Below are 23735 nucleotides of genomic sequence, written 5' to 3'. Positions count from 1 at the left end.
TGTTGTGGTCTCTCCCGTTGCGGAGCACAGGCTCCGGACACGCAGGCTCAGCGGCCATGGCACACGGGCCCAGCCGCTCCGCGGCATGTGGGATCTTCCCGGACCGGGGCACGAACCCGTGTCCCCTGCATCGGCAGGCAGACTCTCAACAACTGCGCCACCAGGGAAGCCCCCCCAGCCCTTTTATATCACAAGTCTTTGAGTGGTCTAAAGTAAACTTCAGAAAATATACTATTAACGAATGTTAGAAGAATTTTAAATATATAAAAAAGAATGAGGGTAAAAGGGGATATCAATGAGGTAATGGAAAATGGGAATGTAATTCTGGCTAAAGAAAAAGCTAGGGCTAGCTGCCATTTGGTCAGAGCTCATTCTCAAGATTCAAAAGAAAATGACTGAACATGCTTTATTGCTGTTTTAGAATTCAATATGTAATCTTAACGAGAAGAATAAGGTAAAGTAATCCGTGGTGTGTATTATATACAAATTAAACAAAAGAAAGGAAAATGGAATAAAACTCTTAAAATATGAAAAGCCAATGACATTTTTTGACCATTAGGCATTTCTGAGATCAGAGTCAGAGACTTCTATACATTTTAACCAAGTAAAATTCTACCAATGGGGCAGGAAAACAATCTCATTAATTCCCAGAGAGCTGCAGAAAGCTTTGGACTTTGTTGAAATTATCTGAATAGAAATGCGAATAAAAAGCTACTATTTTTGAAAATATTTATACATAGATTAGCAAAAATTTCTCAAACTAACGTAAAACTGAAGAACTATATTCTACTCAGAGATCAACATAGGTTAAAAACTAGTGAAACATAAAAGAGGATCAGATAAAATCTGAAAGTCCTTGTAAATTTAGGCATGCTTTAAACATCTCATTAGCTGTGATGAGGACACCGCTATCAAGGCCTGGTAATGCTATGTACCTCTTTCATGACATAGGATATAGGAGAGATTATTCACAAGGTAATGACATCAACTTGAGCCTTTGGCATTAAAGAGATGTTAAGTTCCACAAAGGAAGGAACAAAGTCCATTTTGATCCCTGTTCTACATCTATCACCAAGAATAGAGCTAAGCAAACACTGGATGGCCAGCTGATGCACCAAAAAGAAAACTGGGGGTGGGCAGGGAGTGGTATACAAAAGTGCATGCAAATAAATGTATTGTATTTAAAACAAAAGAAGTTGCTGGAACAATGGGAAGAGCCAGAAAGGGATCATATAATTAATTAAGTCAACCAATAAGTAAGTAAGTGCCTGCTTTTATTCTATATGCTAAACATAGAGCCCTGGACCAAGACAAATTCAGGGCTTGTACACTGCCGAGGGAAAGAGATTAATGAAAACAAAATGGTGCTTGTCAGAGGACAGGGGATGAGAGGGGCACTATATTCCATATTACAGATGGATATAAGGACAGCTTTTCTCTTCTTAAAAAAAAAAAAAAAAGGCCTATTATGAAAATCTTTAAGTTGGGGCAGGGGACTTTCTCTACAAGAGATGGAGTCATACGTAGACACATCAAAACAGTGTACTCATGTCCTACAGAAGGGCAGGAGAGTTTAAAAAGACTTCTCTGTAACATTCTGCTTCTACTTAATAGAAAGCAATGTATAGAACTGCAACAACTTATTTCCATAGTTCTAAAAACATATGCTTTCCTTCTCAGAAAACCACCTAAGCTGGTTGAGCTACTGCATCTTCCCAAAATTACATAAATAAAGTAGAAATGAGGTTAGAAAATGCACATGAAAGAATATTTATCATGTTTCATACAACTAAATTATTTTTGCACAATGTTCTTTTTCTCTCTCTCCAGCAAAGCAAAACTTCCCATGCCAAATTCTGCAATAAGCTCCTTAAGATTGTTCTCCAATGACAAGAACAAATGAGTGCTGTTAATGATTTTCAGATTTAAAGCAATAATTCTCATATAAAACAATTTTTTCCTTGAGATTTGCCAAACTATTTCTCTCCAGAAAAACTGTATCCTTAGTCTAAGAATTTTTCACTATATTGTCCAGGCTGACTAATTTTTACCTTGAATGCAAACCAACAGAAGAGACAATTTTTCAAGGGATGATGAGTTGAAAGCCAAGAAAACATTTTCTACTTCTTATAATTTAATCCACATTGAATTATAAATAAATCTGGCAGTATCAAAATAAGAGTTTTGTCAGCATACAAACCTCCATATTCTTTTTTAAGCTTCACAAAAAATGGTTGGTTCTGATCATAATTTTTAGGGGCAAAAACACCAACAGTTTGGATCATGTCTCTCATGTTAAGAAACAGATAATTAGCCTTCACCTTTTCTCTGTGCACTGTAGACAGATTCTTTTGATTGATACATTTGTTCCAAAAGAAACTTTGCAGACATAGTGGATGAAGGGTAGCATTATGCAAATTCTGTATATTTGAAGACAGATAGTTAAATAGAAGCTACCAATATGAATAATGAGCATTATCTTTCAAATGTCTTCGGGACAGGTTCTCTCCTATCAAATGTACAGCATCTTGTAAATGTTGACATTTTTGGCATCTATCTGCACTGGGCCTAGTTTAATATGACTGGTAAAAAATTCTGAAATAAAGAAAAGTTAAATTTAAAAATCACAATCCTAATTCATTTTAAATTAGAACAAAATATGAACAATGTAAATATTAACAGGATATAAACTACTGTAAAATCTTCATTCTTCAATACACTTCGGTATTGAAGATTAGGAATGAGAAAATGAACCAGCTGTCTATGACATAAATAAATCAAGCAGTCAAAAAGTTGTATGAAGTTGAAAATGCTTCACATTTTCTTAGGAAAAGCATGTATGTTTTGATAGATGGAATGAATACAGTTAATCTCAAAGTTTGCGATAAAATGAAACTGTCACTACATTAAAAAGACGATTTTCATGCTGGAAATGAACTAAACTGAGTCACAATAACTTGTCTGACAAACGTTTCAATGTTTCACTTTCCCTTCCCAAGTCTACCAAATGTTTGTGCCAAATGTTCCATAATCATCTTACATTCTCAGATGCTTCTTCACAAATTGGTATAGGGATGAATAATTATATGAAGAATCCAATGTATAAAATTATGTAGATGCTAAAGTGTATGTTCTCTATTTTAAGTTTTTGCCATTTCCCACCCCCCCCTTTTGGCTTCTAGTTCTTGAATAACCCTCAGAAACATGCATCTTGCGTCAACAGAGAATATAAGAAGTGGAGGAGGAGAAATCCAGTAAAAAAAAAAAAAACACAAACAAAACCCCCAGGTTTCTAGGGTGGTGGAGCAGTGCAGATAATGCAACACTGTGATCACTAGTAGCCTAAGCCAGGAAATAAGATGGGGATCAGGTATGGAAGAAGGGGAAAAACGATGAATTTACTTCTGAACATGCTAAATTAAGAGTTACCAATACATATCTCGTTCAATCAGTATTTGAGTACCTAAAATGTTACCAGGCTGCAGGAATTACAAAGACAATTAGATGTACAGGTCTAGTCTAAGATTTGGGAGTCATCAGGCAATATACAGAAAAAAACTGCATGAGACTACTCCAAGTGAGCGTATAGAGGAAGAAAAGAAGTGGACTGAGACCTTTATAAGAACAGATTTAAGAGAAAGGCAGAGAAAGAGAAATCGATAAAACAAAAGCCAGAAACGCAGAAGGCAAATCAAGAGAGACTGGTGCTACAAGTGGAGAATTTCAATAAGCAGAAATAACTAGCATCAACCTCTCACAAAATTACAGGTAATAGTGAGAAGGGAGATTCTGGGTCATGAAAATATATAAACTGAAAAAGAACTGAATTGAGGAGTCAATGGAGACCAAACTGAAGACACAGGAAAGATCATGGTTCTATTATTTTCTCCAAACCAACTTCTGCACCTCAGTATTTGCCTCATTTGCTTTAACCCACAGGAACAATTACTCTGTTTTAGGTACCAGTGCTGGGAGAAAACAGGTATATTCTTTAATGGAAAACCTTTCCAGATTCCACTATTTCAACGATTTCCCACCCCGCCCCTGTATGTGCATGAGAGTACGCTTATGTGCACATGCACAGACAACATCAAATCTTGTACTGAAGTCTCTACTGTGAATAAATATAAAACAAAGACCTCTGAACTAGACATCAGAGCACAAGGATTTATATTGTTATTTTCTCATTTTCAATAGGAAATAATCTTTTTCTAAAAAATACAAATTATGAAATTTGAGAAAAACATTTCAATGAGAAAAAATGCAATCATAGAATCAGTAAATTTTAGAATGAGAGTTTAGCAGGTATAATTGGAAAGATGCTAGATCAGAACTTCAGATTTGTCATTACCTAGGTTTTAGGATTATGAGCCAGCTCTTTTACCTTTCTGGACTTCGGTTTTCTCAATTGTAATATAAGTGAATTAGATACAAGAGACCACTGTGGTCCCAGCCAGCCTTAAGAAGAACATGATTCTGGTCCTATGTGTGCTATTTCTAGGTAAAGAAAACAAGGCTTAAAGAAGACAATTCAATGACTTGAAAAGTTAGTATGGTAGAGCCATTTTGGAATTTATGGTTCCCAATTCTCAGTCTAATGTTCTTTATGCTATAAAAAGTTTATGTTTTTATGGAGTATGAAGATATTGATGACTTTTTAAAATCCTCTATTCTTCCGCTCCCCAAATTACATCTTTCAAGAATGGGCACAGCCAAGGTGACAAGTGGTAAAAAGTGAAGCACATGCAGAATGTCTTTCCTAATATCCAGCTTACAGCCTCTCTGACTGAGTCATGCTTATTATGGCCCTGAACTATTTATCAAAGAAACAGACAAATGGTATGTAGTGGCCACTATCTATACAATGCATAGGAGTATTCTGCCTTCAATTCAGGGTGTACAACATTCCCCATTATCACTGGAATTCTAGAATGTCCCACAATGGTCTAATAAGTTCAAGTCTTCTCTGACAAACTAAGGCTGATGCCGTAGAGCAGCTGAATGACAGTGTCATCAACTGTCTTTGTCCCTACTTTGTCTTCCGGTCACTGGTATTGTAAAGACTTCAAAGTTTACACTGTAGAGTCTCCTAAACTAGTAACAGCTTTTTCCATTATTTTCAAAAATAGTTATGGTGAAATCCAGTATGAGTAGTTACATAAAAGACAAAGTGGAAATAGGGGAGCAAAGGGGATACTGGGACAAAGCAAATGTTTTCATTTGATTACTCTCTACATGGGATCAGACCAATTTATTTTAATGCATATACTAGGTGTATATAATATAAAGTATTTTCTGTATTTAAATTTACATATACATTTAAAATGGTATAGTTTCAGTCTTTTTTATTCAAATACCTAATAAGGCACTACTATTCATATTTTGTTGAACATAAGCTTATAATGTTTAGGTTCAATACTTCTTGGAATTCATCAACACTGTAAACTATACAGTAAAGAGATACATTCTTAGGCAAATAATATGTCAAATACAGATTTGTCTGTCTCAGCACTGAGCTAAAGTTCCACAGCTAAACAGCTAATTTCTTCCAGGAAAACAGTAACACCAATATTCATTGAGACTGCTTTTCATAATTCACTGTAAAATATCTGCCAACTACATAAAGCGAGAACTCACAATGTTGAAAATAAATTCATTAAATCTTTTGATCAATTTCTTTAGTTAATGTTAAATATTTTGACAGCATTAAACTTCACGGCAAACTATTGGTTCATTCTTTAAAAGCATTACTAAAATAGGTAAAACATATTGCTTTACCATATGGTCCATCTCTAAGAAGACATGAAAATACACTCCAGGTAATAAGTTAACACATTCCTCTAGTCTATTTTTTCAACTTAACAATCCTTTAATTTCTTTAAAGGACACACGAACTTTTAAAATATACTGAATTTTATATAAACTACTGATTAAGGCAGAGCAACAACCAGGCATAATGAACACACATGATGTAACTCACCTAAATAGGGAATGCAAGGTGTCATCTTTAAGCTACTTATATAGTCTCTGAGTCTTTTGTAGTTATCTTCTTTACTCATTACATATTCTAATTTTTCAAAGGTAGTTTTGTCTTTTCGACTTAATAACTAAAAAACAAACAGAAAAGCCTAAGTTATTTCCGAATCCAATTTTATTATAGCAAAGACTTGAAGTTATAGTTACTATAAATTTGAATTTTAATTTCAAAGTTATATCTTCTTTAATTATATTTTGGTAGTATATAAATAAAACAAAATCAAACATGTCTATTAATATAATAAACCCAAATTCATTATTTTTAAAATACAATATACTTTGTATGTACATAAAATAATTAACTTACTAAGTAGTAAATTATACATTATTTCTTATCTTTACTATTTTAAATGGCTAAATAATTTTTATTAATCATTTTCCTAATTTAAAATAATTATGGGGCTTCCCTGTTGGCGCAGTGGTTGAGAGTCCGCCTGCCGATGCAGGGGACATGGGTTCGTGTCCCGGTCCGGGAAGATCCCACATGCCGCGGAGCAGCTAGGCCCGTGAGCCATGGCCGCTGAGCCTGTGCGTCCGGAGCCTGTGCTCCGCAACGGGAGAGGCCACAACAGTGAGAGGCCCGCGTACCGCAAAAAAATAAAAAATAAAATAATAATAATTATGTATTCATATTCAGCTCAAATGCCCAAATATTTTCATGCATTGTCCCCTGCCTCTTCAAAGATAAATCTTACATAATCATTAAGAAATAAATACTGCATTTCATAATTTAAGTAATAATTTTCCTTGATAAATCTAATCATGGCTAGTTCTACCAGTAACTATAAAACTATGATTTAGGGTTTCCCTGGTGGCACGGTGGTTAAGAATCCACCTGCCAATGCAGGGGACATGGGTTCGAGCCCTGGTCTGGGAAGATCCTACATGCCGCGGAGCAACTAAGCCCGTGAGCCACAACTACTGAGCCTGTGTGCCACAACTACTAAGCCCATGTGCCACAACTACTGAGCCTGTGCTCTAGAGCCCGTGCTCTGCAACAAGAGAAGCCACCACAATAAGAAGCCCACGCACCACAATGAAGAGTAGCCTGCACACCGCAATGAAGCGTAGCCCTCGCTCTAGCCCATGCACAGCAATGAAGACCCAATGCAGCCAAAAATAAATAAATTAAATAAATAAATTAAGAAAAGAAAAACAACTATGATTTACATGTTTGGATTTTTGACATTTTTTTCTTTGATCCCTTTGATCAGTGCTATATTGCATACAGTTGATCAATCAACAGCAGCTGTTTTAGGAGGCTTGAGGAGTAGATTTGTAGTGGGTGCCCTTTGAGAAAAAATGGAGCTATCAAGGGGAATAAAAGAAAAGCAGGGTCAGTCACCCAAAAAGTATTAACTAAAAGATTCAGAAAATATGTATTTTTAAGTATTCCAAAGACTCTGAAAAAATTTTTTCTCTTTAAATATGTGAAGTTACTATTTCATTATGATGTAATCAGATTTCACTTTGTATCATAAAATATTTACGTTATTTTATAGTAGGCAAAACACTTCCACCAATAAAATTCTAATTCTCCTATGAGGTTAACAGAAAAGTCAGAGGATTGATTTAAAGATGAGGTGACTGAGATTCAAAGGAGAAGCAGTACATATCAACACTCATCAGTCATCCACTCACAAAGACTAGGTCCTGTTTTTCAGTCTGGTCCTGGAGACAGAAAACTCTAACACCTGCTCTTTCTAGTATTACAAGTAGTACAGTTGGAATTGATGTTGGAATCTATTTTTCACAGGCTCCAAGAGGCAGATTACCATTGGATAATCTTTATCAAGAAAATGTCTGACCAATATCCCTCTCTCTTTAAAACACAAGAGTTCAAGGAGTTCTTTGCCTGAATGTTTTAGATAGATTTTCCAGGGTCTGAAACACTGGTTTCACAGCTTTTTGTGGCCCAGCTTCAACACACTTGATCAGCATTTTCAAGATTAGGTGCAACTCTCTGCTTGAGTGACCTGTAAATCCAAACATCCTTTTCTCTCCCACATAACAAAGCATTTAAATGTGCAAAATATACTGACATGACATAGCAGGGATAAAAAGAAACTTATTCTTTTTTTCCAAAGTCAATCATTCTAAAACTCTGGTACAGTATCAGGAGAAACAAATTACTTGGGACTCATAACTGATCTTGACACATCTGAAACACAAAACTAAAGAACCACACAGTCTAACATGTATAAAAATAACTTATATTTTGGAATTTTCATAACAAATCAATAACTAGATTGAAAGGATTCAATCTCCAGTGGCATAGCAGAGACTTGTTTTCAGAAGACTATTTTAAAAGGCTGTGGTAAAATATACATAATATTTACCACTTTAAACATTTTGAAGTATATAGTTTAGTAGCATCATCGGCCAATCACTGCAACCACCCAAGGACAGAACTCTTTTCATCTTCCCAAACTGGAACTCCACACCCATTAAACAGAAACTCCTCATTGCTTGTTCCTCCCAGGCCCTGGTAACCACCTTCTACTTTCTGTCTCAACCAATGTGACTACTCTTGGGACCTCATATATATGGAATCATTCAGTATTTGTCCTATTGTGTCTAGCTCATTTCATTTAGCATAATATCATCAAGATTTATCCATGGTGCAGCATGTGTCAGAATTTCATTCCTTTTTAAGGCTGAATAATATTTCATGCTATGTTTATACCACATTTTGTACATCCATTTACCTGTTGGTGGACATCTGGATTGTTCATACCTTTTGGTTATTGTTAATCATACTGCTTTGAACACTGGTGTAAAAATATGTTTGAATCCCCACTTTCAGTTCTTTTGGGTATACATCCAGAAGTGGAATTGATGGATAAATGGTAACTCTATGTAATTCTAATTTTTTGAGGATAAATCCTATTATTTCTAATCATTTTTTTCTGACTGTGCTGGCTAAGATCTCTATGTTGAATAGAAACGGTGAAAATGGGCATCCTTTTCCTTGATGTTAAAGCGAACGTTGCTAATATTTCCCCCACTTGGATTTTTTCTGGTACATTCCCTTTGTCGGTTTTAAAGAAAACCCCAAACACTCTCAATTCTTCATTCATATGATCTTTATTATCTTCTAACGTGACCCGATACCCTACCCCTCTCAATCCTTTCCAACTGTACCCTCTAGGACTCAGGGTCCGTTCTCTGCAAAAGTCCCATCTTTGACCTTTTCTTGAAGCATTCTTTCTTTTCTTACAAACGTTGTAACATCAGTCTGGAGTTCAGTTAGGTGCCGTTCTTCCTCCTTTCTCTTCACAATTCCTTCCAGCTTATTGTCACACTATCCTCCCCAAAATCTTCCAGCTTCTAATTAAGTTCAAGCACTAGATCAGTGCTGTCCAATCAAATTTTGTGTGATGATGGAAATGTTCTACGTCTGTGCTGTCCATACAATAGCCACTAGCCACATGTGACTACTGAGCATTTGTAACATGGCTAGAAAGACTAAGGAACTGAACCTTAAATTTTATTTAATCCTAAGGATTTAAATTTAATAGCCACATGTGGCTAGTGGCTATAGTACTGGACAAAAAAACACTAGATTACAACACTTATATTACTGTCATTAATAGAGCTACAAGTTATTTTCCCATCATTAAGATTCTGGTAGTTGGAGAAGAAGAGTCTATGAACCAATATTATTCTTATATCCTGATGACTGCAGTCTTTATACAGACGATACTCCCAATACCCTGGTTTCTAAGTTTCTTCACTCCTCTTTGAATCATCTCATCTTCCACCACTCAGCCTCCACTCCCTAGGACGTCCTGAACCCAATAAATATTTGAGGGCACCAGGATTTCCACCAGTTACCATACTACCTTTTCAATGTTCATTATCTCTTTCCTTTTACTTGGGTTAAACTCCTCGTCTATCACTAAAACAACTTTTACTTTTGACTACTTTATCTCTTATACTATCCTTGACCCCTCTGTGGTACAAACAAGCCTAAAAAAATTCCATCTCTGCTTAAATACAATTATCTGCACTTCTCCAGGTTAATGCTGAACACCTGAACCTGGCTGGAGAGTACATAACTTTCCTGACTGGTTTCACTGTAAGTTCCCGACCAAAAATCTCAAATGGACCTTCATAAGACCTACCAAACCTACAATGTTTCTCTAGTTAATTCACTCTCACACTCTCCTAGATGACTTTCATCCTTTCCTCCTTCTGCAAACCAAGACCTCCCCCACTCTCAACTAATGACCTTGCTTCTTATGTCTTATGAAATAAAGCATCAGAAGAACTTCTGCAGAATCCCACCACCAAATCTACCAACATACCTGTGTCTGTAACCAAATGCATCCCCTTCTCTCCTGTTAAAATGGATAAACTGTTCCTGCCCCACTAGAGTACTGGACCTCATTCCCTCGTGCCTAATCTAGTAGGTATCACTGGAGTGACTCTTTTTTCTCTTACTATTTCCTCATTCTATTATATTAGATCATTGCACCAACATACAAATATATTGTCATGGATCTCATCTTCAAAATGAAAACAAAACACCACGAACCTTTAATATCCTATTTCCCTCCAGCTACTGCCAGATTTCTCTACAGGACCTCACCCCAGTCCTTTACAGCAAAATTCCTCAAATGCATTCTCTGTACTTACTGTCCCATTTTTTTCTCCACCATTCTCTCAAATCCAATCAGTCTTTCACCCCACTACCGTACTGAAGCCACCTCTGCCAAGGTCACCAATCCTTTCCAACTGCCAGATTCAATGGTCATCTCAAAGTTCTCATTTGACACAGGTGAGCACTCTTTCTTGAAACACCTTCTTTACCTGACTGTGGAAAACTTCTACCCGTGATATTTCCTTTGTTGATTACAACCTCATGTTTTAAATACTATCTTTATGCTGATGATCACAAAAATGTATCTCTAGCTCTAACTGTTCTATTAAACTTGTATACCTAACTCTGACCTTATAGTTCCACGTGAATATTTTATCAGCCAACTCAAAATTGATATGTATAAGATAGAACCCCCCCCCAACATTCCTTCTCTATACCTCCCTGAATATCAGTAAATTGCATCTGCATTCTCTTATTCGATGCCATCTCTCTGAATTCAGCTCCTGTCAGCAACTACTCCTTAGCTTGTTTCACTCTGCCAACACTGACCACCCTGCTATTCTGTGAACATTGCCAGGCCCTTTGCACTGGCTACTTGTTTGGAATTCTCTTCTCTCAGATATGCACATGAATGTTTTCCTCAGTTACTCTAGGTCTCTACCCAAATGTCACTTATCAGAGCCTCTTACCACACATCATAAAAAGGAAAGCACGGAAGTATCTTATATCTCACTTACTCTGCTTTACTTTTCTACAGAGCGTTTATCACTATTTATGATATATCATTCATTTATTTACAGCTTATCTTTCCCCAGAAGAATGTTAGCTGTACAAGAATGGACTTTGTCTGTATCATTCACTATGCATGTCAAGCAATTAGACAGTGCCTGGCACAAAGTGGAATATTTTAAAGTTTAATATAAATACCAAAAATTTTATTCAGATTAATAATAGAGCTGTTACTAAATTTAAACAAAATTATTCTCCATGCAATACATGAGGGAGACAACGAAAATAACTTCAAGGAAAATAAAAATTAACTTGAGGGAAATGTATCTCATTTCTAAACCACAATATAAACCAGAGTATAATTCTTTTCCCTAAAACTTCAAAGATGGAATTCATAACTGTATATTTATAATCATTTCCATTCCCTCATTAAGTTCAAATTTTAACAAATAAGGTCATCATTAAAAATAATTTTTAGAGTAGGAAAACCGTTCACTCAGGTGTTTCTAAAATACAAATAAAATATAAAGAGGACCATAAACTGTTCCAAGCTAATGTTTTTCCAGTATAGAAATCTACCCTGATTTTCATGAGAAACATCTGTCTCTTCAGATACTATGAAAAGTGAAAACAGCACTAGGCTAATTAAAAACAAAGTTATATTTTATCAAGTAAAAAAGTGTTTTAAAGTCAGTCAAGTCTTTATTACAGGACAGTAAGAACACACTAACCCTTTGTACAAAATGTAGTAAACAAAATCATTCCTCTTTTACATTAAAGAACAGTATTAAATATGAACAGATTTAACTGAATCTAAAATTTCAGTTATATAAAATCTAAATGAAAAATATCTAGAAACCTTGAGGCCAGTATCCGGTTAATCAACTGTAAAAGTACACAAATTTGCACAAGTAAAAATTCACACCCTGACCTTGTTAAAGTAATAGAACCAAATATGATTAGCATAATACCACAATGTGCAGAAACACTGCCTACTTTCATGTTAACTATCAGATTTCCCATTGTTCCTAAGGAAACAACCTGAGAGTTTATTGACTAAAAAATAATGGAAATCTGAATCAGTAAAATTTTTTTTGAAAATTACAATTTGTATCTTCCTCAAATTTTCCAAAAGCATAATCTTTACATGATTAACACAATTTTTTTTTTTGCATTTACACTTTCCCATCAATAAGCTTGAAATGCTATGTTGTCACAGATGTTTAAAGAGGTTCTAGAAAAATGAGTTCCTAAAGAGCAGAAACGAAGCACCAAGTTGTTAATTTACCCAAAAAATACCTAACAAGCCTAGTGAAATACTTATTTAAGGAGAGAGAAAAAAGTATGTAGGTTTCAAAGAACAGTACAAAGTACTTCAAAAATCCTTATCTATTATCATAATATTAACCTTACTAAGAACTATAAAAGGAACTAACACATCTTTACTTCCAACAGGAAGTCTAACCTTTCATTAACTAAGGAAAATTACTCACCGCCCATGTTTTAGTCAACCTGAAAATTGGGGCACTCTGTAAGCCAGAAACCACTGCCATAAGTGCGTGAAGGTTATTCAGCTCGTACAGTTTCTGGAAGATTTAAGAAAAGCAGGGAGGAGAGATGAAAAATAAACAGCATGAATACAAGACAACTTTAACAACAAGTATAATCTAGGCAACTGGTAGTGTTCTAGTACTTATTACCCTCATTGTTGAGATTTGTCTTTGGGGTATCCACTATATTTACAGTAAGCTGATTTCGGCCCACAATAGAACTTCCACATTCTAACTTGGCACTGCCCCCAAGCTCTGGGAACAAATCTACCTCTAGTTGTGTAATACATTAAGAAAACCAAAATTATGGCTCAGTATCAAGGTTACCTGGTATGACCATGCATCCTCATTTCTTGTAAGCAGTTTCCTTCCTTATACTGAAATATTACTAGCCTCTGCCTTATGATCTGAGTTTAAAGGAAGCGTCCATGCCCAGGATCCTGATCTGGTGTCCTACTCTGGATCCCCATTATTCCAGGGCTAGGGTTCAAACCTGCTTTCCATAGCCCTCCTCAATTTCCTGCTTCCTCCTGGCTGAATCTTCAAATCCTTTGTTCCTTGTTCATGTTGGGATATCCACCTGCTTCCCAATACCAGACCTTGCTTTTTACAGCCTCCGTGCAGAAGGCTCCCATGTAATGCTAGGTTCCAACCGTTTACCGAGAGATCTACTATTTTTGTCAAATTATTGCTAATTGCCCAGGTTTCTTCAAACTATCAGACGCTTACATCTCAATGGTCTTATCATTTAAAAACTGTCCTCACCATGAAGCGACTCCAAGGCAAAAATGGCCTGTTCTGAATATGAAAACCAAGGCAAAGTGAAGGGTTCTATTCCTCTGAAGAACCCTAACTAATACCACCTTAACTCAGGTCTCAAAGAACCCCCATAAAATTTCAAGAAATATGAACTCAAGTAAGAGAAAAAAAGGAAAAGGAAAAGGATAAATACAAGGAAACAATAATTCACAAATGGAGAACATCAGGTATTAGCCTCAAATAAAATGAAGATTAAAAATGAAGGCATTATCTAGAAAGCAACATAAAAGCCAAAGGGTCTTTTAAAAAATGTGAAATAAAAGGTAAAGAGACATCAAAGGAAGAGCAAAAAAGGCCAACATTTATCTTAATGGAGCTTCAGACGGACATGATAAAAAACAATGGGGTAGAAACAATATGAGAGATAATGGTGGATTATTTTCTCAAATTACCAAAAGACACTAATTCCCAGGGCTAGTAAGTTCAAGAAATCCCAAGTAGAGTAAATTAAAAACAAAAACAACTGTAAGTCTGGAATAGCATTTTTCAAGAACAAGGATGACATAACAATGCTTCCAGACAAAAGAAAGAGAACTTTTTAAAAAGATTTAAAAAATGGTGCCAACAGGATTATTCATATGGAAAAATATGAACTGGAATCCATAATTCCTACATATTATATCTAAAATTTCAGATGAATTAAATATCAAAATCAAAGCTGTAGAACTTTTAAAGAATAATATAAGAGAAAATCTTTGATATTCTCAGAGGTGAGAGTAAGATATTTAAGTGAGATATTCTTAAATCAGAAAATGAAAGTTACAGATTAATACATTTGACTATTAAAATTAAGAGCATCTATATCAAAAGATAACATGAAAAGAGTTATAAGACAAGTCACAAATAGGAAGATGTATGCAAAGAATATAGCAAAGAACTTTAGTATCTGGAATTATATTTTTAAAACTGCTATAAAAATCAAAGACCAATACTATAATAGAAAATTGTTCAAAGATCTTGAACAGACATTTCAGGAGAGAAAACCTAAACAGCCAACACACAAAAAATGTTATTTTTCACCAGATTCAATGAAAGTTAGTGGTGTAACTGTCATTTCTTTGAAGATAAATTTGTCTTTTCTCTCTATATTTCTAGGGCTTTAACCTGCAGTTGAGCACCAAGAGACTCACACATGAATGCTTTATAAGCAGTGGTACTTATAACAGCAAAAATCTAGAAACTCCTGCCCAAGTTTCTAGGCTGTCTGCCCTACAGATTTCAGATTTGCGTTTCCCCCCACCTAATCACACGAGATAATTCCTTAAATCTTTTTATACATTATATACATATATATATGTGTGTGTGTATTTTTTTTTTCTGTCTCTACAGAACCGTAACTGAAACAACCTACTAAAAGAAGAGAAAGACCTGCCAGTTTTATAACAAACTGAATACAGAAGGCGAGTCTAACTACAGGGATTTAAGAGACAGAAATGAGACAAAAAAATTATGAATTTAGGGCTTGAGATGAAAGTAAACACCGTCAAAAATAACTCAAAGCCTAAGAGTCTGAATTGGAATTAAATGATTATTTGATGAGGATAATGGCAGGTTTGATGGACAAAATTTGGTGGTTCTGAGTGGAACATACAACAAGTACATAAAAAAAAAAAACTAGCAAAAATACCAGAAAACAATAATGCAAATTCAGGATCTATGGAGAAAAGTCATGGACTTCTATTAGCTAAAACCCAATATTTATCTAACATATCACAAAGAATGTTTTTAAAAATTTTATGACACTTCTGCAAAATATCAAATTTTCAGAAGGCTAGCTCTGCCACCTAGTGCCATAGAATGTTAGAATACAATTGTTCCAAGGTGCTCAAGGGGGAAATATGGAAGAGTTATGACTTACGATAATTACATTTTTACAATAATTTACAATTGTAAAAATGATATCCTCATTTTATTCCATCTTTGTTCACAGGTGAGATAAGTTATGCATTTATTATAAGAATAATGACGGATATGGTTACAATTATACCTCTTTTTAGTTAACATAAATTTGGAGTTGTTACAAATTTTAATAAAATCTTGAATGTTCTATTCCATCCTCCTCTCTAAATTTTGACTATCCTTGAAATCCATGTTTTATTTCTCTTGCTGCATCTATTATCTACGTTGCTCAATTAAGGTATTTGGTTAACATCCTCATTTATACTATTTAAAAAAAAATAAAGTCTTATCATTCTCCATATGGTTGGCAGAGTGATCTATTTCAAAGGCAAATAATTGATACGTATTTTCCTACTTAATCCTATAAGGCTTTTTCAATCGCCTGCAGAATAGACCAGTATTTTATAAATATTAAACTTCATCATAATCTGACCTCTGCCCAGTCAAATATTATGTAATTCAGCTTCTCTGAGAGAGGGAGGAAAAGTATAAAAGAAAGGGGAGGAAGACAGGAGGAATAAAAGAAAAGGCAAAGGAAACAGGCATTCAATTTAAAAAACAGACTTATATTAGTCAGTAGGCCATATTTTCTAGGGTCGATAAAAAGTGAACATAGTGTCACAGGCAAACATTTACTTACAAGCGTTGCTAAATGATTAAACTCAAAAATAGAAACACAAGTTTGTCTTACCTTAGCAGTTTTAATATAGTGGCTCAAAACTTCTGCTCTAATTTTTAATGTTTGAGCATGAAGAATCTCTCTAACAACCCAAAAGCTTACCTGCAAATAGAAATTAAAAATAGTTGAATAGCAAGATTCTTTACTTACTAGGATCAAATTAATGACAAGAGCTATTTGAGAAACAGATAGCTGTTAAAAAAAAATACTTTCTCTTTCCCTTGATTCACCACCAGGACATAAACAATCTTCAAATGTTGCATACACTTCATATATACACAGACAGATACAGAAATGTATATAAGTGTGTACACACACATAAAAACATCACTACAATTTTTAATTTATAAAAGCTAATACAAATTTTGAAGGAAAAGAGAATGCAATAAAACCAGAGTGATGCAACATGAGCACTATAAAAGTGTTTTCTGCTGTATTTTGAAACACTTTGGCAGAAATAGACAAGCTCTAAGATCAGACATTGTAAAACATGCTATAGTATGTTTTACTGTGGCTGTGTAATCCCATGCTGCCATTTTATTTACATTGAGTAGAATCATAAGTGTAAAGAATCTCAAGTACAGTTTTATTGGTATGAATAAAATAAAATAAAATATCATAAAGAAAAATATATCTAAGTCACTCTAAAATTAAGATTGTATTTTTAAAATTATGTAATGTTTTCTAATTCAATGAAACCATTTTCAAGATTTCTTTTAAAAAACATTAAAAATCATTCATCAGAATGCTGACTAGATCTGTAACATTACTAAAATGCTCTACTCTGGTGAAAATAGTGGGCTTATCATATGATATAAAGTAATATGTATGTAACATATTCATGTACTATGAAAGCAAAATCAAAGCACTATCAGTTGGTTCAAAATTATACAAACCTAAAAACAGGATGCAGTTAGAAATCTTAGTGCAAAGGATAAAGCCACTGCCTGATATTTTGTCACCTTTTCTTAGTGAGAAATATTTTAGATTTTACTTGCAACTTTCACCTCTAAACAAATGTGTAAATGTAAAATGTATATATTTTACCAAGCCATCTTTATATTTGTTACTATACTTGAGCTACTAATGGCAATAATTATCCCTGATTCTAATAAAGTTTACTTCTACAGTATATCTAAAGTTATACTTTAGATATTTTAACAACCTTAGCAAATATTAATTACGATTCAATCTAAACTGCATAATCATTGATTTAATTAAATTTTATGTCAAATACTACGGTAATTAAAAAAAAAGAATCTAAAAAAGAGCGGATATATGTATTTGTGTAACAGATTCACTTTGCTGTACACCTGACACTAACACAACATTGTAAGTCAGCTATACTTCAATAAAAAATTTTTTAATTAAAAAAAATAAAAGTAAAAATAAAATTAAAAACATGGCCACAAATTCTCTGTCACTCCTCACATTGAAAGTTGGGGTGTATGTCACCTCTCGTTGAACCTAGACAAGCTCATGACTGCTTCAAGAAACAGAAAATTAACAAAACTGACGCTGGCTTCCAGGAAAAGGTCATAAAAGAACATGCAGCCCCTGCCTTGATTGCTGGAACATTCTCTCTGGGACTCCTAAACTACCATGTAAGAAGTCCAACTACCCTGAGAGCACCATGCCAGAAAGGCTAAGTGTAGGTGCTCCCCAGTTGAAAGTCCCAGCTAAAGCCAACCACACCTGAGAACACTGCCCCAGAATGATCAACACTGAGGCATAGATTAATGAAATTACTGGACTTAGAGGAAAAAAATCTTTAGGCCGAGATAAAAAGAGAAAGTGATTTTTAGGGAAAAGAAAATTTAATTATCATCAGACTTTTCAATAGCAACACTCTGCCAGAAAAAAAAATGGAGTACTATATCAAATATTATCAAGAAAGAAAATTTCATACAAAGGACAGGCAAACTTGTCAACATGTAAAAAACTCAAGAATTACTGTTCCCATGAACCCTTCCCAAGTAATTTCCTGGAAAACGAGCTTCCGACAGTCAAATGACTGGAGAAACATCAACATGAGGATGGTAGTGAGCATTAAATATGCACTTATTCACAGAAATAAGAGTAATGAGGGTTAAAAGAAGGAGAGTACGTTATATAATGCCTATATGCCCAGACAATATATACAATTATAAAAAATACAACATTTGCAAAACATATAGTTACCTCTTTATAGGAATATTATTGGTATTAGCATTGTTATTCTGAGACTGTTATTTGTTATGTAGGCTAAAGCAAATGAGTCACACAGGATACTGTATCATGCCCTGTGTTCCCTGAAAACCAGATTGGGGGTATGGAAGAAAGGATATGCAGATATAATATGGAAGAGGTGAAGTAAAACTCTGGTCCTGAATTTGAATTAGAAGTATTAATAAGAACTCATGAGATATTTTATCTTTAAATATTTGTGTGTGTATGATATATAGATATCCTAGCTATATCTGCTGAAATGGCCTAGAAATTATGGTCACCCTAGTAGCAATGAGCATTTTTAGCACCCAGGTCCATTTCCCACTATAAGAAACCAAGGTTTATTAAAGAAATGTTGATTCCAGGCAGAGGGCAGGCGATGGACAAAATGAACATGCAACATCTTTTCACACAAATAGCAAAGAAACTGTTAACAAGATTACTAGGGTCTGCCAACCTGAAGAGACTTCCATTGGCCAAAGATGGGACAATGTAAGTTTCAATAAGGGTAATAATTGCAATGGGTTGAAACACATCATCTTTGTTTACATTTATGAGTTCAAAATAAAATTAAAATAAACTACTTGGTCTTCGTTAAATGACAACACCAATTCATTATCTTCAGAACTGCTAAATAAAGAGAAAAAAATCCAATATTTATCCTTCCTTGCCATAGGAAATGGACCTCTGGGTATGCAAATACTAGATGAGGGAAAAATGTCTCTTTATAAAAGCATTCCCACTAATAAATAAAAAAGAATGAAATGAGAATTCACCTTTTAACAACCTCAAATAACGGATCTAGACAACTGCTAACATCAAGAAACAGACCTGATGAAAAAACCTAACACAACCCAGACTCTTGCCAAAGGCACTGAACCCAACTGAACCTTTGGAACCAGCAGCTAATTTCTAGAAAACACAGAACATATTAAACTGCACTGAATGCAGTCTAGACTGTGGGAGACTCTAGAGGTTCCTCCACAGGTAAATAGTAAGGAAAAGGATAAAGGGAGAAACTGTAAATTAAAAAGTGGTGGAGAGAGGAACCAAGATGGTGGAGTAGAAGGATGTGCTCTCACTCCCTCTTGTGAGAACACCAGAGTCACAACTAGCTGCTGGACAATCACTGACAGGAAGACACTGAACTCACCAAAAAAGATATCCCATATGCAAAGACAAAGGAGAAGGTGCAATAAGATGGTAGGAGGGGTGCAAACACGATAAAAATCAAATCCCTTAATCGCTGGGTGGGTGACTCACAAATGGGAGAACAATTATACCACAGAAGTCCACCCACTGGAGTGAAGGTTCTGAGCCCCACGTCAGGCTTCCCAACCCGGGGTCCAGCAACGGGAGGATGAATTCCTAGAGAATCAGACTTTGAAGCTTAGTGCGATCTGATTGCAGGACTTTGACAGGACTGGGGGAAACAGAGACTCCACTCTTGGAGGGCATACACAAAGCACTGTGCACATTGGGAGCCAGGGGAAGGAGCAGTGACCCTAGGGGAGACTGAACCACACCTACCGGCTAGTGTTGGAGGGTCTCCTGCAGAGGGGGTGGGGTGGGGGTGGTGGCTCTGGCTCACCATGGGGACAAGGACACTGGCAGCAGAAGTTCTGGGAAGTACTCCTTGGCGTGAGCCCCCCCCATAGTCTATCATTAGCCCCACTAAAGAGGCCAGGTAGGCTCCAGTGTTGGGTTGCCTCAGGCCAAACAACCAACAGGGAGGGAACTCAGCCCCACCCATCAGCAGACAAGCAATTAAAGTTTTACTGAGCTCTGCCCACCAGAGCAACACCAGGCTCTACACATGACCAGTCCCTCCCATCAGGAAACTTACACAAGCCTCTTAGATAGCCTCATCCACCAGAGGACAGACAGCAGAAGCAAGAACTACAATCCTGCAGCCTGTGGAACAAAAACCACATTCACAAAAAGATAGACAAGATGAAAAGGCAGAGAGCTATGCACCAGATGAAGGAACAAGATAAAACCCCAGAAAAACAACTAAACCAAGTGGACATAGGCAACCTTCCAGAAAAAGAATTCAGAATAATGATAGTGAGAATGATCCAGGACCTCGGAAAATGAATGGAGACAAAGATCAAGAAGATGCAAGAAATGTTTAACAAAGACCTAGAAGAATTAAAAAACAAACAAACAGAGATGAACAATACAATAACTGAAATGAAAACTACACTAGAAGGAATAAATAGCAGAATAACTGAGGCAGAAGAACAGATAAGTGACCTAGAAGACAGAATGGTGGAATTCACTGCTGTGGAACAGAATAAAGAAAGAAAGAATGAAAAGAAATGAAGACAGCCTAAGACCTCTGGGACAACATTAAACACAACAACATTCGCATTATAGGGGTCCCAGAAGGAGAAGAGAGAGAGAAAGGACCAGAGAAAATATCTGAAGAGTTTATAGTCGAAAACTTCCCTAACATGGGAAAGGAAATAGCCACCCAAGTCCAGGAAGCGCAGCGAGTCCCATACAGGATAAACCCAAGGAGAAACACGCAGAGACACATAGTAATCAAATTAGCAAAAATTAAAGACAAAGAAAAATTATTGAAAACAGCAATGGAAAAACGACAAATAACATACAAGGGAACTCCCATAAGATTAACAGCTGATTTCTCAGCAGAAACTTTACAAGCCAGAAGGGAGTGTCATGATATACTTAAACTGATGAAAGGGAAGAACCTACAACCAAAATTACTTTACCTGGCAAGCATCTCATTCAGATTCAAAGGAGAAATCAAAAGCTTTACAGACAAGCAAAAGCTAAGAGAATTCAGCACCAACAAACCAGCTCTACAACAAATGCTAAAGGAAGTTCCCTAAGAGGGAAACACAAGAGAAGAAAAGGACCTACAAAAACAAACACAAAACAATTAAGAAAATGGTCGAAGGAACATACACATCGATAATTACCTTAAACGTGAATGGATTCAACGCTCCAACCAAAAGACACAGGCTTGCTGAATGGATACAAAAACAAGACCCATATATATGCTGTCTACAAGAGACCCACGTCAGACCTAGGGACACATACAGACTGAAAGTGAGGGGATGGAAAAAGATATTCCATGCAAGTGGAAATCAAAAGAAAGCTGGAGTAGCTGTACTCATATCACACAAACTAGACTTTAAAATAAAGAATGTTACAAGAGACAAGGAAGGACACTACATAATGATCAAGGGATCAATCTAAGAAGAAGATATAACAATTATAAATATACATGCACCCAACATAGGAGCACCTCAATACATTAGGCAACTGCTAACAGCTATAAAAGAGGAAATCGCCAGTAACACAATAATAGTGGGGGACTTTAACAGCTCACTTACACCAATGGACAGATCATCCAAAATGAAAATAAATTTCATTTTAAAGCTTCATTTTCAGAAGCTTTAAATGACACAACAGACCAGATAGATTTAATTTATATTTATAGGACATTCCATCCAAAAACAGCAGATTACACTTTCTTCTCAAGTGCGCACGGAACATTCTCCAGGATAGATCACATCTTGGTTCACAAATCAAGCCTCAGTAAATTTCAGAAAATTGAAATCATATCAAGCATCTTTTCTGGCCACAACGCTATGAGATTAGAAATGAATTACAGGGAAAAAAACATAAAAAACAGAAACACATGGAGGCTAAAAAATACGTTACTAAATAACCAAAAGATCACTGAAGAAATCAAAGAGGAGATCAAAAAATACCTAGAGACAAATGACAATGAAAACACAATGATCCAAAACCTATGGGATGCAGCAAAAGCAGTTCTAAGAGGGAAGTTTATAGCAATACAAGCCTACCTCAAGAAACAAGAAAAATCTCAAATAAACAATCTAACCTTACACCTAAAGGAACTAGGGAAAGAAGAACAAACAAAACCCAAAGTTACCAGAAGGAAAGAAATCATAAAGATCAGAGCAGAAACAAATGAAATAGAAACAAAGAAAACAAGAGCAAAGATCAATAAAACTAAAAGCTGGTTCTTTGAGAAGATAAACAAAACTGATAAACCATTAGCCAGACTCATCAAGAAAAAGAGGGAGAGGACTCAAATCAATAAAATTAGAAATGAAAAAGGAAAAGTTACAACAGACACCGCAGAAATACAAAGCATCCTAAGAGACTACTACAAGCAACTCTATGCCAACAAAATGGACAACCTGGAAGAAATGGACAAAATCTTAGAAAGGTATAACCTTCCAAGACTGAACCAGGAAGAAATAGAAAATATGGACAGACCAATCACAAGCACTGAAATTGAAACTGGAATTAAAAATCTTCCAACAAACAGAAGTCCCAGACCAGATGGCTTCACAGGTGAATTCTATCAAACATTTAGAGAAGAGCTAACACCCATCCTTCTCAAACTCTTCCAAAAAACTGTGGAGGAAGGAACACTCCCAAACTCATTCTATGAGGCCACCATCACCCTGATACCAAAACCAGAGAAAGATACTACAAAAAGAGAAAATTACAGACCAATATCACTGATGAATACAGATGCAAAAATCCTCAACAAAATACTAGCAAACAGAATCCAACAACACATTAAAAGGATCATATACCATGATCAAGTGGGATTTATCCCAGGGATGCAAGGATTCTTCAATATACACAAATCAATCCATGTGATAAACTATATTAACAAATTGAAGAAATAAAAACCATATGATCATCTTAACAGATGCAGAAAACAGATGTACAAAATTCAACACCCATTTATGATAAAAATGCTCCAGAAAGTGGGCAGAGAGGGAACCTACCTCAACATAATAAAGGCCATGTATGACAAACCCACGGCAAACATCATTCTCAATGGTGAAAAACTGAAAGCATTTCCTCTACGATCAGGAACAAGACAAGGATATCCACTCTCACCACTATTATTCAGCATAGTTTTGGAAGTCCTAGCCATGGCAATCAGAGAAGGAAAAGAAATTAAAGGAATACAAATTGAAAAAGAAGAAGAAAGACTGTCACTGTTTGCAGATGACGTGATACTATACATAGAGAATCCTATAAATGCCACCAGAAAACTACTAGAGCTAATCAATGAATTTGGTAAAGTTGCAGGATACAAAATTAATGCACAGAAATCTCTGGCATTCCTCTACACTAATGATGAAAAATCTGAAAGAGAAATTAAGGGAACCCTTCCATTTACCAC

General features: G+C 35.5%; 1 protein-coding gene across 2 annotated transcripts in view; it reads right to left on the bottom strand.

Moving 5' to 3' along the window:
- RALGPS2 (Ral GEF with PH domain and SH3 binding motif 2) overlaps positions 1–23735 on the bottom strand; it is a 163122-nt gene that overhangs the window by 70538 nt on the left and 68849 nt on the right. For both annotated transcript variants that reach the window (XM_067728755.1, XM_067728756.1), the window contains exons 6-8: positions 16331–16420; positions 12865–12957; positions 5981–6107 (exon numbers count right to left, since the gene is read on the bottom strand). In XM_067728755.1, the coding sequence (XP_067584856.1) occupies positions 5981–6107; positions 12865–12957; positions 16331–16420 (310 nt within the window). The remainder of the gene's footprint in view (positions 1–5980; positions 6108–12864; positions 12958–16330; positions 16421–23735) is intronic.

Source organism: Pseudorca crassidens, chromosome 2 (genome assembly GCF_039906515.1).
Source record: "Pseudorca crassidens isolate mPseCra1 chromosome 2, mPseCra1.hap1, whole genome shotgun sequence".
In the NCBI taxonomy this organism is placed as follows: Eukaryota; Metazoa; Chordata; class Mammalia; order Artiodactyla; family Delphinidae; genus Pseudorca; species Pseudorca crassidens.
The sequence above is the reverse complement of the archived record's forward strand: the minus strand, read 5'-3'. Positions and strand labels throughout refer to the sequence as shown.